The sequence below is a fragment of the Nelumbo lutea genome, chromosome 1 (genome assembly GCF_056320005.1).
Source record: "Nelumbo lutea isolate HS-2025 chromosome 1, American lotus-T2T, whole genome shotgun sequence".
Taxonomy (NCBI): Eukaryota; Viridiplantae; Streptophyta; class Magnoliopsida; order Proteales; family Nelumbonaceae; genus Nelumbo; species Nelumbo lutea.
Genome location: NC_142684.1, coordinates 123,844,067 through 123,857,451, shown reverse-complemented (window position 1 = coordinate 123,857,451; position 13,385 = coordinate 123,844,067). Strand labels below are relative to the sequence as shown.

The following is a 13,385-nucleotide window of genomic DNA, read 5'->3' as shown; positions in this document are numbered from 1 at the left end:
GCAAAGTCTTGCCGGCGCGTGATCGTCATGGCAATCTTTAATTTATGCAAAGCCAAGATCACATAATGTTTACTTTGTCAAAATACCATTGAATTCAAGGTGGTTTACTGATATCTGTTCTTGATATATAGATTTCATTTTTTTTTTTTCTTTTTGCTGATCAGGTCTCTAACTCTATATATAGTTGTAATGTGCCTGCAGAGTGCAGGCAAATAATAATTACGAAGTACCGCCTTAACGAGAGATACATATACGGCTCACCAGATAGTGTTCATCCTATGTTCTCTAATCGCCCTTACAGGCGTCCAAGGCATCCATGGCGTTAAATTCCAAGCAACGAACAACGCTGCTGGAACGGCCGGTGGGACACGATTCACTAACGAGATCGGAATCACATACAGCAGAGCGACGCTAAAAGCTGCAACTCAGTTCATCTGGCAGAGCTTCCACCAGACCAGTTTAGCCGACCGGAAGAATGTGCCGCTCTTAAGCATGGTGGTGGAGAGCATGGACGGAGTGGCATATACAATCAACAATAAGATCCACGTTAGCGCCAACTACATAGAGGGGTACAGGGGCGACGTAAAGAGGGAGATAACAGGGGTCATCTACCACGAGGTGGCGCACGTATGGCAGTGGAATGGGAATGGCCAGGCTCCTGTGGGTTTAATCGAAGGGATTGCCGATTTCATAAGGTTGAAAGCTGGGTACGCTCCATCTCACTGGGTGCAGCCCGGACAGGGAACTAGTTGGGACCAAGGTTACGATGTCACCGCCCGGTTCCTGGATAACTGCAACAGTCTTAGCTATGGCTTCGTGGCTCATCTAAACCGCAAGATGAGGACGGGTTACAGTTCAAACTTCTTCGTGGAGCTGCTCGGAAAAACTGTTGATGAACTCTGGAAAGGTTACAAGGCTACGTATGGGCAATGACCACCTACGGCTTTGCTTTGGCTGTGTATTGGGTTTAATTTCGGGGTGAATCAAATTCATCAGATGACACTATATGTACGTTGGTTTCTGATCTAATATTAGTGTAACTAGGTAGCTAGCTAGCTGATATAATAAAATAAAAGACAAGTATGAAGCTTTATGAATTTTGATGCCTTTCATCAACATTTTCCATTCTTTCTTCCCTCAATCTTAGAGGTTTGGCCTTGGCCTTGGCCATGTGTGCAGTTAGTCGTGTAAAACTAAATACCCTTGTCAGATAGGGCTTCTGTCAAGAGATGAGGTAGCTAGGATAGACAGGTATCCATGAATAAGCCTGGAAATAGACCTGTTGGATATTCTGCGGAGCTGGGTTTAGTTTAAATAACTAATCAATCATATGAATCTTGTTTGATAAATATAATGGACATTGGAGATTGAACTACATCATAGATTTTCTTTCAATTTAATTTATATATAGTAATAAGTAATCCTTTTGCTTTTTGACTGGGTTTCATTGTCATTTATTGACGATTGATTGTTTAAGTCCTAATGCCAGTCAGCATAGAGAAACAAATATAAGCATAAACCGATCAGTTTCTGAAGTTCTCTTTTATGGAAAATTGATCATATAGCTCTTCTATAATAGCCATCTAAAAAACTGTAAAACTAAACAAGGTGATAACGACTTTAAATGCTGATTGTCTCACCTTACAATCCTATTCACGGGATGGGCTTCGGGCTTGGCCCATGAACATTTTACACTGCTTTGGGCAGATCCATTCAAGTTTTGATAAAAGGGACAGGGTCATTCAAAGTTTGACACAAGCTAAGCCGGAACCCACCCCATGAACAGGTCTGGTCATTACATTCATTCATTCATTCCTAGCTATTGTATTAAGGTAGAATGCTAGAGGCTCTTAGCTAGACAGACTAGCTAAAAAATAAAGATAAGTGGATGGCATGCTTCATGTTCTAATTAATGGACCATGTCTACTGCAAACGTCTATAACAGGTTATGCAAAACCCACACATAAAACCTGCGTGTGATATAGGCGGATGTGAGTCTCATGTATTACGTGCATAAAAAAAAAAAAAAATCGCGCGTGCATGATCGATACAATAAGCTATTGATTTGGCAACCTCGTTTAGTTTGATTCACAGATGCTTATTGATTTTGCAAGCGTATGTATGTGGTCAAAGTTTTCAAAGGCCTACAACGAAAATGAATCTACGGTCCAAGCCCTAATTTTTTTTCTTTTTATATTATATTTTTAAGCTTTATTTAGTATCTTCTGTATTTGACTTTGTATTTCCTTCTTGTCAAAAGAGAAGGCATATGGGTGATGTGATCAAATCCCTCTATATATGATCTAAAAGCAAAGAGAAGTCGCTATGTGATTGATTTTTTTTCCACACAGAATAATACCTTTATAGGTGGCAAACGACCAAGTCATCGCTATTCAATAAAACCATACCAATTGTGGCATCAATGGAAGATTACTTCAATTTCTGGTTGTTGGTTATCTACTAATAGCCTTATCCATGAACCATCTTGTGCAGCTGTTCGCTTTCCAATTTCCATCTAATTAAGCCCAATTGATGAAGTCTTTATTTAGCCACATAGGAAGGCTAGCTAGACGTCATGCACCCATATTTGACAAGCAAGACACGCGTATGCATAACCAACATCTTTTAAGAACAAGTAATGGATTCAATGACAAATATGAAAATTCATCGGGAAATTAGATGCTGTTTGGCAATTCTTTCTAGGAACATCTTCCAACAGCCCAGATGGGCAAAAGATGTAATATTGAACATCTGTACTTGGTTCTTTACATATATATCAAGACTGTTTAGTAAGTATCTTGGTCTACCAGGCTGTTAAATAAAAGATTCTAGAGGCATGGAAAGATGAGAAATTTCCTCATCTTTTGCCTTTTTGCATGGTTTTTAAAACCAGATCAGACCGGACGGTCAGATTGGAAAAATCGATAACTGGTCAGGCCCCCGGGTCCTATTATATTAAAAACCAGAAATCTTTAAAAAATGTTGAAAAAGTCAAAAAAATGCTAACCCGGGCGGTCGGATTGCTAAATCGTTCGACCTGGATAGTGGTTAGTGGGTTCTCTTTTTTTATTTCAATGTTTTAAATAAAATATAAAATTCCTTTAATATCCCCATCCTAAATCAATTAATCGAATGTAGGGTTATAACCCATTTTTGTTCTTTCCTTCTCTCAGCCCTCACACCCAACTGACCACCTATGGCGGCTAGCACCTCCAGCATTCGACGACGATACACACTGATTGATGGTGATTAAAGACGACCGACGATGACGAATTTGCAGCGGTGGCCAGTGTTTTTTGCGATTTGCAACACTTCCAGGCTTTGCGGCTAGAGAATTTGTAGCGGTGACCATCCCTCACACCCAACCGACCACCTACGGTGGCCAGCACCTCCGGCGTTCAACGACGACACACACCGACTAGTCGTGACTAACGGCGACTGTCGACGGCAAGTTTGCAGCGACAGCCAACGTTTTTTGCGATTTGCATCACTTCTAGGCTTTGCGGCAAGCGAGTTTGCAGTAGCGGCCATCCCTCACACCCAACCGACCACCTGCGCGGCCAGCACCTCCAGTGTTCGATGGCGACACACACCGACCGACCTTGTTTAATGGCGACTGGCGACGGTTAACATTTTTTGCAATTTACAACACTTCCAGGCTTTACGACAGGCGAATTTGCAACACTTCCAAGTAAAAGTTAGGTAATTTTTTGATCAATTAGGTAAAATTAATGTGTATTGAAGTATTTTATAGATCAATCTTGGTTGCATAGCAATCTAACATTCTAGAGTGAATGCTCATATTTCTCCCCTTTTATTTTGGTGCCAGGGGAATCTATCTCTGTGAATCTTGATTTTAAGTCAATGATTTTGCATTTTAGGACTTAACATTCTAGAGTTTTTTCTGTATTTTTTGCAATTTTTTGTTTTATTTTTCTATTTTTTTTTTTTATTTTTTTGTATTTTTTAGAAATCTTTTGTGTTTTATTTTTATATTTTTTATGTATTTTGCATTGTATTATTTTTAATTTTTATTTAATTTTATGCTATTTTTTATTATTTATAAATATTTTGTTTATTTTTAATTTATTTATGACATTACGGGTCGAACATTTTGACTAAGACGGTTAAATTGTTTAACAGAAAACCGGTCCCTTGACTAGTTCTATTTCCGGTTTGCTTTTAAAAACCATGCCTTTTTGGGCTTCCATGAATTTTTCGAGTGTTGATCTGATCTTTCTGCACCTTCTTGTCTTTCATTGCTATAGCAGAAAAATACCAAATTTTAAAAAGCCCAAAAGGTTGTGCAGATCAAAAGACTTACTAAACGCCCTTTAAATAAATCGTGAAATAAATCTACCCAAAGGTTCAACTACAGCATCAAAAATAATCTTCACTAATTGATGTAGAAAGAATTAACTTGTTGAGTTGTCAAAAAAAAATAGTTGAATATGAGCCAATAAGAATTTTAGTTTTCTTTTAGTCTTGGCCATGTTTGGGAGTGCTAAGTTAAAAAAAAAGTGCTTATTCAAATAAGCACTTATTTGCATTTGGCACTCAACTTTTTTAAGTGCTTATTTTTTAAAATAAGAACTTATTTTATATTGGTGTTTGGTAGTCTTTTTCTCTGATAAGCACTTGAATAAGCATTTGTGACTATTTTGTCCTTCATTTTCTTTCAAATTTTCAAAATATACCCTTTGAAAGAACTTTTATAAAAGTACTTTTATGAAAGCACTTTTGTGAATGCACTTTCATAAAAGTACTTTTATAAAAGTTCTTTCATAAAAATGCTTCACAAGAGTATTTTTATAAAGTTCAACTAGGGTTAATTTTATAAGTGGTATTTTAAAATTCAACTAGAGATAATTTTGGAAGAAAAAATTTGAATAAGTGTATAGGCACTTAAAAAGAGCTAGAAATTTGGACTTAAAAAATAAGTCCTTATTTTTAAAATAAGCACTTATTTTGGACTTATTTCCCAAATACCAATAAGTGCTTAATGGCCCAAATAAGCACTTATTTTAAATAAGCATTCCCAAATATGATCTTATTGGCACATGGTACTTAATATTTTCTGTGGGCACCCGCAAGAGGGTTCTTGCTTAGCTATATTAATTAAGTCTAGTGGTGTAAATTGGGTTGTGCTGCCCATTGCCCAACACGAATTTGGACTGGCCCAGCACAGCCCAACACGATGGTCTATGGGCCGTGACAGGCCTGAGACGATCGTGCAAGTTGTGCTGGGCCTAGGGTTTTAGGTCCACGGGCTAGGCCGACCTGACCCAATATGGCCCATATATATTATTTATAAATATTTATATAATATTATATAAATTATAAATATATAATAATATATTGTATATAATATATTAATAAAACAAATAATTTTTTTAATTTTATTATACTATTTTATTTATTTATTTGTTGAAAATTGTCAATTCTTTAAGTATAGTACTGTAGGGGAACTATTGTAACTTTCTCTTATTTTTTATATTCTGTCACCTTAGTATAAATACTAATAATTGGTGCCACCAGCAACACTTTTGGCTCTCAAATCTCTCTTCTCTTTTCTCTTCCTCTCTTCTTCTCTCTTGCGTAACATGGTATCAGAGTGGGGCTATCAGATATGAAAGGAGAGATCAAGTGAACTATTTCCTTCGCACCAGATTTCCAGATCAGCCATCCTCATCTACTGTTCGGGTGATTGAAGATACAGTTTTCTCACGTACTAAAGATATCTCTCCCCTTCTCTTTTTTTCTGGTCGTGCACCGGAGTAGAACCTATACAAAGTCTGCTAATTGGATGTGAGGTGATCAAAACCTCTTTCTTTCCTTTTTGTGGGGTCGACTGGTCCCTATAAAAAACTATAGGTCAGTAAAGACCTTTTGTGTGTTGTCATAGAAGCTTTTATGGTGAACTTGAAAGTCAAAGAGTGACCCGTACATGCTTTTAACAACGTCTCTGTTTGATGTGTAGGTCATGAGATGACCTGTATTTACTACGACAACAACCAATTTTGATTCTATAGGTCAAGGGATGACCTATTAGTGTTGTAATAACACCTGTGTTTAACAAAAAGGGGGGGGGGTTGTGTTTCCGAGAGAAAAAAAAAGGGTTCCTTTCTCCCTTGGTGTTAGACTTTTTTAAAGGTTTTGTGTCCACTTTAAAAGCCTTTTGAATTTGTAACCACGAGCAGTGAAGATTCCGCTACATCCAGTGTTTCCTCAATGCAGAATGGAATGAGTTGGGGTGTGGACCTATCCTTTCCTATGGCTATTATTCCCCTCGATGGCTTAAATTATTTAGAGTGGTCAAGGGGGATCAAGTTATACATTACTGCAAGGGGAAAGATAAGATATATAAATGGGAGAATCAAAGAACCCAATTCTGGGAGTGCTGAATACGACAGATCGAACTAGGAAAATAGCATGGTCGTATCCGGGATTTTAGTGTTTATGCAACCTCAAATAAGAATGAATTTTATGTGGGTTGAAACGACAAATGAGATCTGAGAACAAGCAAAATCAACATATTCTGAGCTGCGTCACTATACAAAAATTTACCAGTTACAGCAGAATCGTCCACTTGTAAATAGGGGGAGAGGTGTCTTTCTGTGTACTATTCAGACTTGACCTCTATCTGGAAGGGTTAGATCATTATCAGAGTTCGGCTGGAAGTGTGATGAAGATGCAAAATTGATCAAGAAACTTGTTTCCCAGCAAAGAGTGTTTGCTTTCCTCCATGGCTTGAATCTTGCATATGAATCTATCAAAGTCCAGATCCTAGGTAGCAAGGATCTTCCATTTGTCCAGAAAGTTTATGCTCTAGTACAATCAGAAGAAAGTTTAGGTCAGGGGTAATTTGGGAATTGGTCAAATGGGTCATTTTAGCAATTCGGAAGAGGAGGGTGTTATAGGGATATGTTCAAAGGGTATTTTGGTAATCTGGAATGGCGGTATTTTAGGAATTTGGTTTCAAGGGTATTTTGGTATTTTGGTCAGGGGGTATTAGATGATATCTATAACGAGTTTTGAGGATTTGGCAATTGAGATTTGGGTTCTTTGGACAGTCTGAGTTGAGTGGTAAGGTCATATTGGGTTAACTGGGCCTAGATCGGGTAGATCTGGAAAGGCTCAATTCGATTAATCTAGGGCCTTAAAATGAAATTTTGGTGTGATTGAAGGGAAAATTGAGGTATTTTGGGTCGAGATTTCACAGGTAGGTATTTGGGTGTGTTTGAGAACTGATGGTTGTGTCTAATCTGATGGTTGAGGTGTAAGTGTGGGTTGATCGGAGCCATTAGGTAGGTATCGAGTAGGTTTAATGGTGGTTTTGAGGGCTTTGGGGATGAAAGTTGGGATTTTTGGGATTTTGGGTGTTTCGGAGGGGTTGGAAAGGTCTGATCAGGTGTTTGGGGTAAGTTGGAGGTTCAGGCAGCGGATTGAGCAAAAATCAGGTGCTAAGAGTTGCCAAATGCAATGAACCCCCTGAGCTCATCACTATGGGCTCAAATGGGCCCAACATTTACTATTAAATGATCATTGAATCCAGCCATCTTATGAAGACCAAAGGATAATGAGTTTAAGTAAAATATAGCCCATCAGGTAATCAGCCCTTAATGGTCTCTTACACTTAACCTCTCAGCCAGCAATGATCAAACTCTGCCCTTACGAAGAAATACCACTCCCCGAAAATCTATTGTCGACAGTTTTGATTTCCATCAGAGAGAGTGCAGTCCCGATCATTCACTTTGTTCGACAAATGAGTTGATCCTATCACTATGATCACCCAATTAAATGAATTCTCAGATTGCCCCAACATACCCAAGTTTTGACCCACAAAGGATCTCACTGATTGGCATATCAAAGGCAACCCAATCCGACACCCAATGCAGTACCATAATTAAGTCTAGGGGTTATGTGTAACTTTCTAGTTTTGCCCATCAGTCTCCAAGGTTTAGGGCATAACTAGAAAATGGTCTCGCTTCAATGTTTCAATTAAACACACACTACATGTGCTTTGGGTCTAATTCTAGCAGTTGAAATAAGTTGCTCCAATTTCTTTGGCGGCACATCAGTATCAGCCTTGGTAGGATAAACTCCCCAAGTCTATCCAATGGTTGAGGACATTTTAAACTAACACACATCTTAAGTGTCGAGTTTAAGAGGTAATTTCACAGAAATATACCAATGACAACATGAAACAATAATATACTTTTGTTCATTTATAATAAAATAAATGTATTTATACATCAATATGATTGAAGCTAAAGATATACATTGCCTAACACATGTGTGACGAACCCCCTCAGGCTCAGGGTTCATTGAAGGAATTACAAACTTAGTGAGGCTGAAAGCCGGTTACGCGCCTTCTCACTAGGTCAAACCTGGGCAGGGTCCAAGGAAATCGGTGGGACGATGTCACTGCCCATTTCCTCAACTACTGTAACAGCCTCAGGATAATGGGTTTGTGGGATGAAAAGACTGTAGGTTACAGCCCCGGCCAATTTCTTCGTTCAGCTGCCATTTGGCGGGAAGACTATGGCTGGAGGGACTACTATACAGAGCTAAATATGGGAATTGAGCGTGCATGTATCCCTACCCAAGCCCTAGCTAATCTCATTACAAGGCTGCTTAAATAATTAAGGTGAATAAAAGTTGACACGCAGCCCCTGAACCTGAAATATCAAATCAATGTATGTTTCTTTATTATAAAATGTCGTCACAAAATTAAAACAATTAAAGGAGGGAGATGAACGCTTTTTCTCAATCCTTTCCTCCAATCTGAGAGGGTACCCGTTGGATTATTAGCTTCATCTGCTGTACTAAGATTGAGGTTAAGCCTGTAGAGTGTTTCTCCCTCCGTTATCCATGACTGTTAATAATGTATACGCCCAGATCCTGTCCAAAGTGACTAATCTATCGTGACAATGTACATCCGTTATAACCGTTATATATAATGGGTAAAATATAAAAATCCTCCCTCAAGTTTCTGATAATCATAATAACATTAACAAAACCCTTCCCTGCTTCCTAGTAGTGGAGACCTAAAATTATGATTATTAGGCCATTTTTTTGTATAATTCAAAATGTTAAACTTGACCTTTTAGATTTCACTAAACCTAATATTTTTATAGAGTAAAACTACTTTATTTATTTTAATCTAACTGGAGGCGGGGGGGGGGTTTAATTAAAAGTGAAAATTTCTTTTGAGACATTTAAATAAATATGGGTAAAATGAATAGTTTCAAAAAATTAATGCATTTGGCCAACGTTTTCTATCCAAGACAATAACAAAAGACTAAAGAGAGATAACTATAGATTTTTTCTATACTACATGAGAGGTTTTTGTGAAAATAAAACCTTAGCGAAGGTTTTTATGATTGTCAAAACACAGGGAGGTTTCTATATTTACTATATAGGTATGCATGTTGCTTTGTATTGGGATCTGAATTTTTCATATTCAATTGGCTGCCAATGGACTCTGAAAATCTGGTAATTGGGTGCTACAATTTGCATTTAACCCCATCAGATTCGATTAAAATCTGACTGATTATAAATTGCTTTTTATATATGTGTAAGTATAGTTATCTATAAACAGATGTCATATTTAATATTTTATTAAAATCTGACTCTAGCTGTTAAAATTAATATTTTATTTAAAGTAATTATTTTTTTCAAAAATTTTTTAAAATTATTTTTATCATTTTAAGTACCCTAAGATGAACACAGTTTAAATTTGAATCCAATTAGTAATCTGATTTGTCAGACTCAAATTGGACACAGATCCAAATTCTTAATGCAGATGTACGCATGTAGCCGGATTCGTTCCGAATCCAATCCAATTCCACCCTAATTAATTCGATTATAGCCAAGTTTGAGTATGGTCTAAAATAATCAATTATAGCTTGAATTTTCCCTTCTTTTTAGAGAATTTAAGGGTCCGTTTGGTTCGATGGAGTAGGACCCTGGAATCAGAATCAGAATGGGCCATTCCATTTTCAGATGTTCGGTTGACCAGAATCGGAATGAATAGGCAGAATGTGATTTCTCCACATGGGGGAATGGCCATTCCCGACCCCCTCCCCTAGAGTGTCATTTCCATTCCGCTATTTAGGTTTTTTGGACAAATGACAAATGCCTAGTTTAGATGCTTTTGTTTGGACAAAATTTTGATCTCTTAGCAGTTAGCACCGATATCTATCTATCTATCTATCTATCTATCTATCTATCTATATATATATATATATATATATATATATATATATATATATATATATATATTATAAAAAGGGTTTTAGACTACAGCCCCTATCATTCAAACACATGGCTTTTTCAAATTTAGACATATGGCATTTTTTTGAGATGTTGTTGTTAAAGCCCACAACCACTGCCACCATTCAAGCAAGTGGCTTTCTCATTTTCTAGAAAGCTAGACACATGACCTTCTCATTTTTCTGGAAAGTTAGACACGTGGAACTTTCTGAGAAGTTGCTGGTAAAGCCCACAACACATTACCACCATTTTCAATCCCTTCCTAAAAAATGCAGAAAATGTAATTTATCAATCTCAGTTAATCATTAACCCTCTATGTCTCATAACAGAAGAAAACTGATGGAGGATGATTTGGCCCGACCTCGTAGCATGGGTACACGTGGGTGTGACCTTGCTCAAGCGATGACTCAGCGTGACAGCACATCAAGCACAGCCGCAACTCGGTGGGAAATTCACACCGAGTTCAGTCTGGTAATTGGTGGGATAGACTACTCACCAGGAGCCGCCTAGCCCGCACCTCCTCCTTGGGGCTAAGGTACCCATAATTGCCTCCAAGCTCGGAGGCCCCCTGACCTTTCCTAATACCCGAGCTCCTCCTAGTGGACCTCGGGTCACTCCCAGATAGGAACATACCAATCCGCCTATAGATACCCCGAGGTAAAGACACCACAGGCTAGAAAGCTTGGGTTAGCTCGCCATAGGCAGCTTGCCACTTACGAGATATCCCGGTACAGGGTAGCTCGCGAAAGGGTAGTCCGGCATATTGCAGGAGGATCTCCTACCTGACCACCATACCCAACAAATCTGGGAACAGCAGCCATATCCCTCGTTAGACAGCATCATGTCTGCCACCTTCAGAAGGTGCCTTACACCTGACATGCACGTACATTGCGGCGATGGCCCCGCACGTGCCACCTCAGCCTTGTCAGTAATGGCTGCGACAGGTTGACAGTGACGGTTATACCTGCCCTGTCAAAGGCCAATGGGCCTGAGACAAAGGATTTCTGTTATAAGGAGCTAGCATCAAGGAACAGAGGTATCATCTTCTACTCTCGCGCTATCTGCACTCTTAGCCTTCATCTTCTCCTTGCTTCTCCTACAGAGTACTAACTTAAGCATCGGAGTGTTCTCGCCGGGCAAGCCCCCGGGGATTCTTCTTCTTCTCCATCTCAGGTACCTTCCAGGAGCCACGTAAGTGCTAGCTAGGAGTGACCGGATTGCGCACCATCATTTGGCGTCGTCTGTGGGAACCGCTTGAAAAGGCCTTTCTCTAAACATTTGCAGTTCTTTCTTCCTTGAAAAAAACTTAGCACTCATGGCTTCCTCAAGCTACGTTGGACGAAGCATGGAGATGGATAACTCCAGGGAACAACCCCAAGTTCCCACGGTCTGCATAGGGCGGTTCACCATCCCTCTTTCGATGGACAGAGTCCCCAGCCTAAACATGCCGCTAGCAACGACGCATGTGGGTGTTCCTCTGCCTTCCTCGGTCGAAATGACCTTTGTTGAACCAACTGTCGTTCCTCTAGCGACCAACCAGAGCTAGCTCGACGATTTGATGCAGTGCATGCAGGCCATGCAAGCCCAAGTGCAACAGCTCCAGCAACACCAGATTTACCAATAGCAAGTACTGCACCACGTCTCCCAGTATCACTACCAGCAGCAATTCCCCCAGCTACCTCAACCCCAGCTTCAGTAGCCGCAACTCCCTCTTCAGCACCCAGCCTCACAGCGAGCTAAGTCTCGCCGCCAAGACGAATGCCCCTCTCGCCAAGGAGAAGCCTCTCAAAACCCTCCTAAGAGCCAGGCCTCCTCTCACGACAGACAAGAAAGATTGGCCACCACGGTCTTGCCGTAGGCGGTCAGGTCAGGAGGACCCCAACTCACCAGGTCTATATCACCTCAATAGTAGAAGTTTGAAGCCCCGATCCTTGAGAACCGGTTTGAGATCCTAGCTGCAGACTCCAAGCAGGATCCTTCTGTCCGCAGCCATCATCAGCGGCCCGAGCTACTTGCTTCTCAAACCATTCCTGATAGCACGAAGGTGAGCAGCACAAATTCCGAGCCTGCCAAGAAGCAAAGATGCCACCGCCGAGCTCGCCTATCTGCCACCCACAACCTGCCCGAGCTCGAAGGCAAAGAAGAGGTAAGCTCGGGCGAAGTCAAGGCTCCCCTCCTTTCAGTTCCGTCCTCCCTGTCTTCCGAACTCCTAGCAGTCCCAATGCCTAAAGACTTCAAGCTGCCCCTCTTGACAAGTATGACGGGTTGTTTGACCCAAATGATCACGTAGATACCTTCCAGTCGCAGATGCACCTGGCAAGAGCCAGTGAGTCGTGCATGTGCGTGGGCTTCTCCACCACTTTTAGAGGAGTAGCCTGTACGTGGTATCGGAACCTGGAACCTGGATCGATACGAAGTTGGGCGTAGTTCGCGCAAGCCTTCACGTCCCACTTCGTCACCAGCTAGCGGTGCCCGTGAACTGAAGAAAGTCCCCTCAACATAGTGCAGAGAGAGGGAGAGTCCATCCGGGGCTATATCAAGCGGTTCAACGATGCGTGCATGCAGATTCCATGCCTAGACCTCGCCGTGCGTCTCATAGCAGCCAAGTAAGGCATGACACATAAAGAGTTCAAATGACACATGGTCGTCAACCAATCGGTGACCATAACTGATTTTCTTAAGGTCGTAGACAGGTTTATAGCCACGGAGGAAGAGATCAACCAGAAGAGCGAATGCGTGCCCGAGAAGAGAAAAAGGGAAGGAGATCCTTCTAGCCAAGGGGACAGCCGAAAGAAAAAAGATGCAGCTTGGGGGGGCAAAGCCGAGCCAGTCGTTCTGAGCTCCAGTAGCGGTCCGAATTGATTACACCCCACTGAACGCGAAGCAGGCCAAAATCCTGATGGCAATCAAGGACATCCCGTATGTGAAGTGGTCACCTCGTTTGAGGGGAAATCCTAATGAAAGAAATAAGAATATGTACTGTAGTTTTCACAGAGATCACGGTCATAGTATCGAAAATTGTAAAAACCTCCGCGACGAGATTGAGGAGTTCATCCATCACGGATATTTAAGGAACTTTGTACAAAATAATAATAATGATAATAATA

The 13,385-nt window shown here is 40.4% G+C and overlaps 1 protein-coding gene across 1 annotated transcript; it reads left to right on the top strand.

The window, feature by feature from the left end:
• Window positions 1-353: 353 nt before the first annotated feature.
• On the top strand, window positions 354-1,287 carry LOC148877299 (uncharacterized). The gene has a single exon (XM_088981825.1). The coding sequence runs from the start codon at window positions 493-495 to the stop codon at window positions 931-933; it is 441 nt and encodes a 146-aa protein (XP_088837951.1). The 5' UTR covers window positions 354-492; the 3' UTR covers window positions 934-1,287.
• The last annotated feature ends 12,098 nt before the right edge of the window (window positions 1,288-13,385 follow it).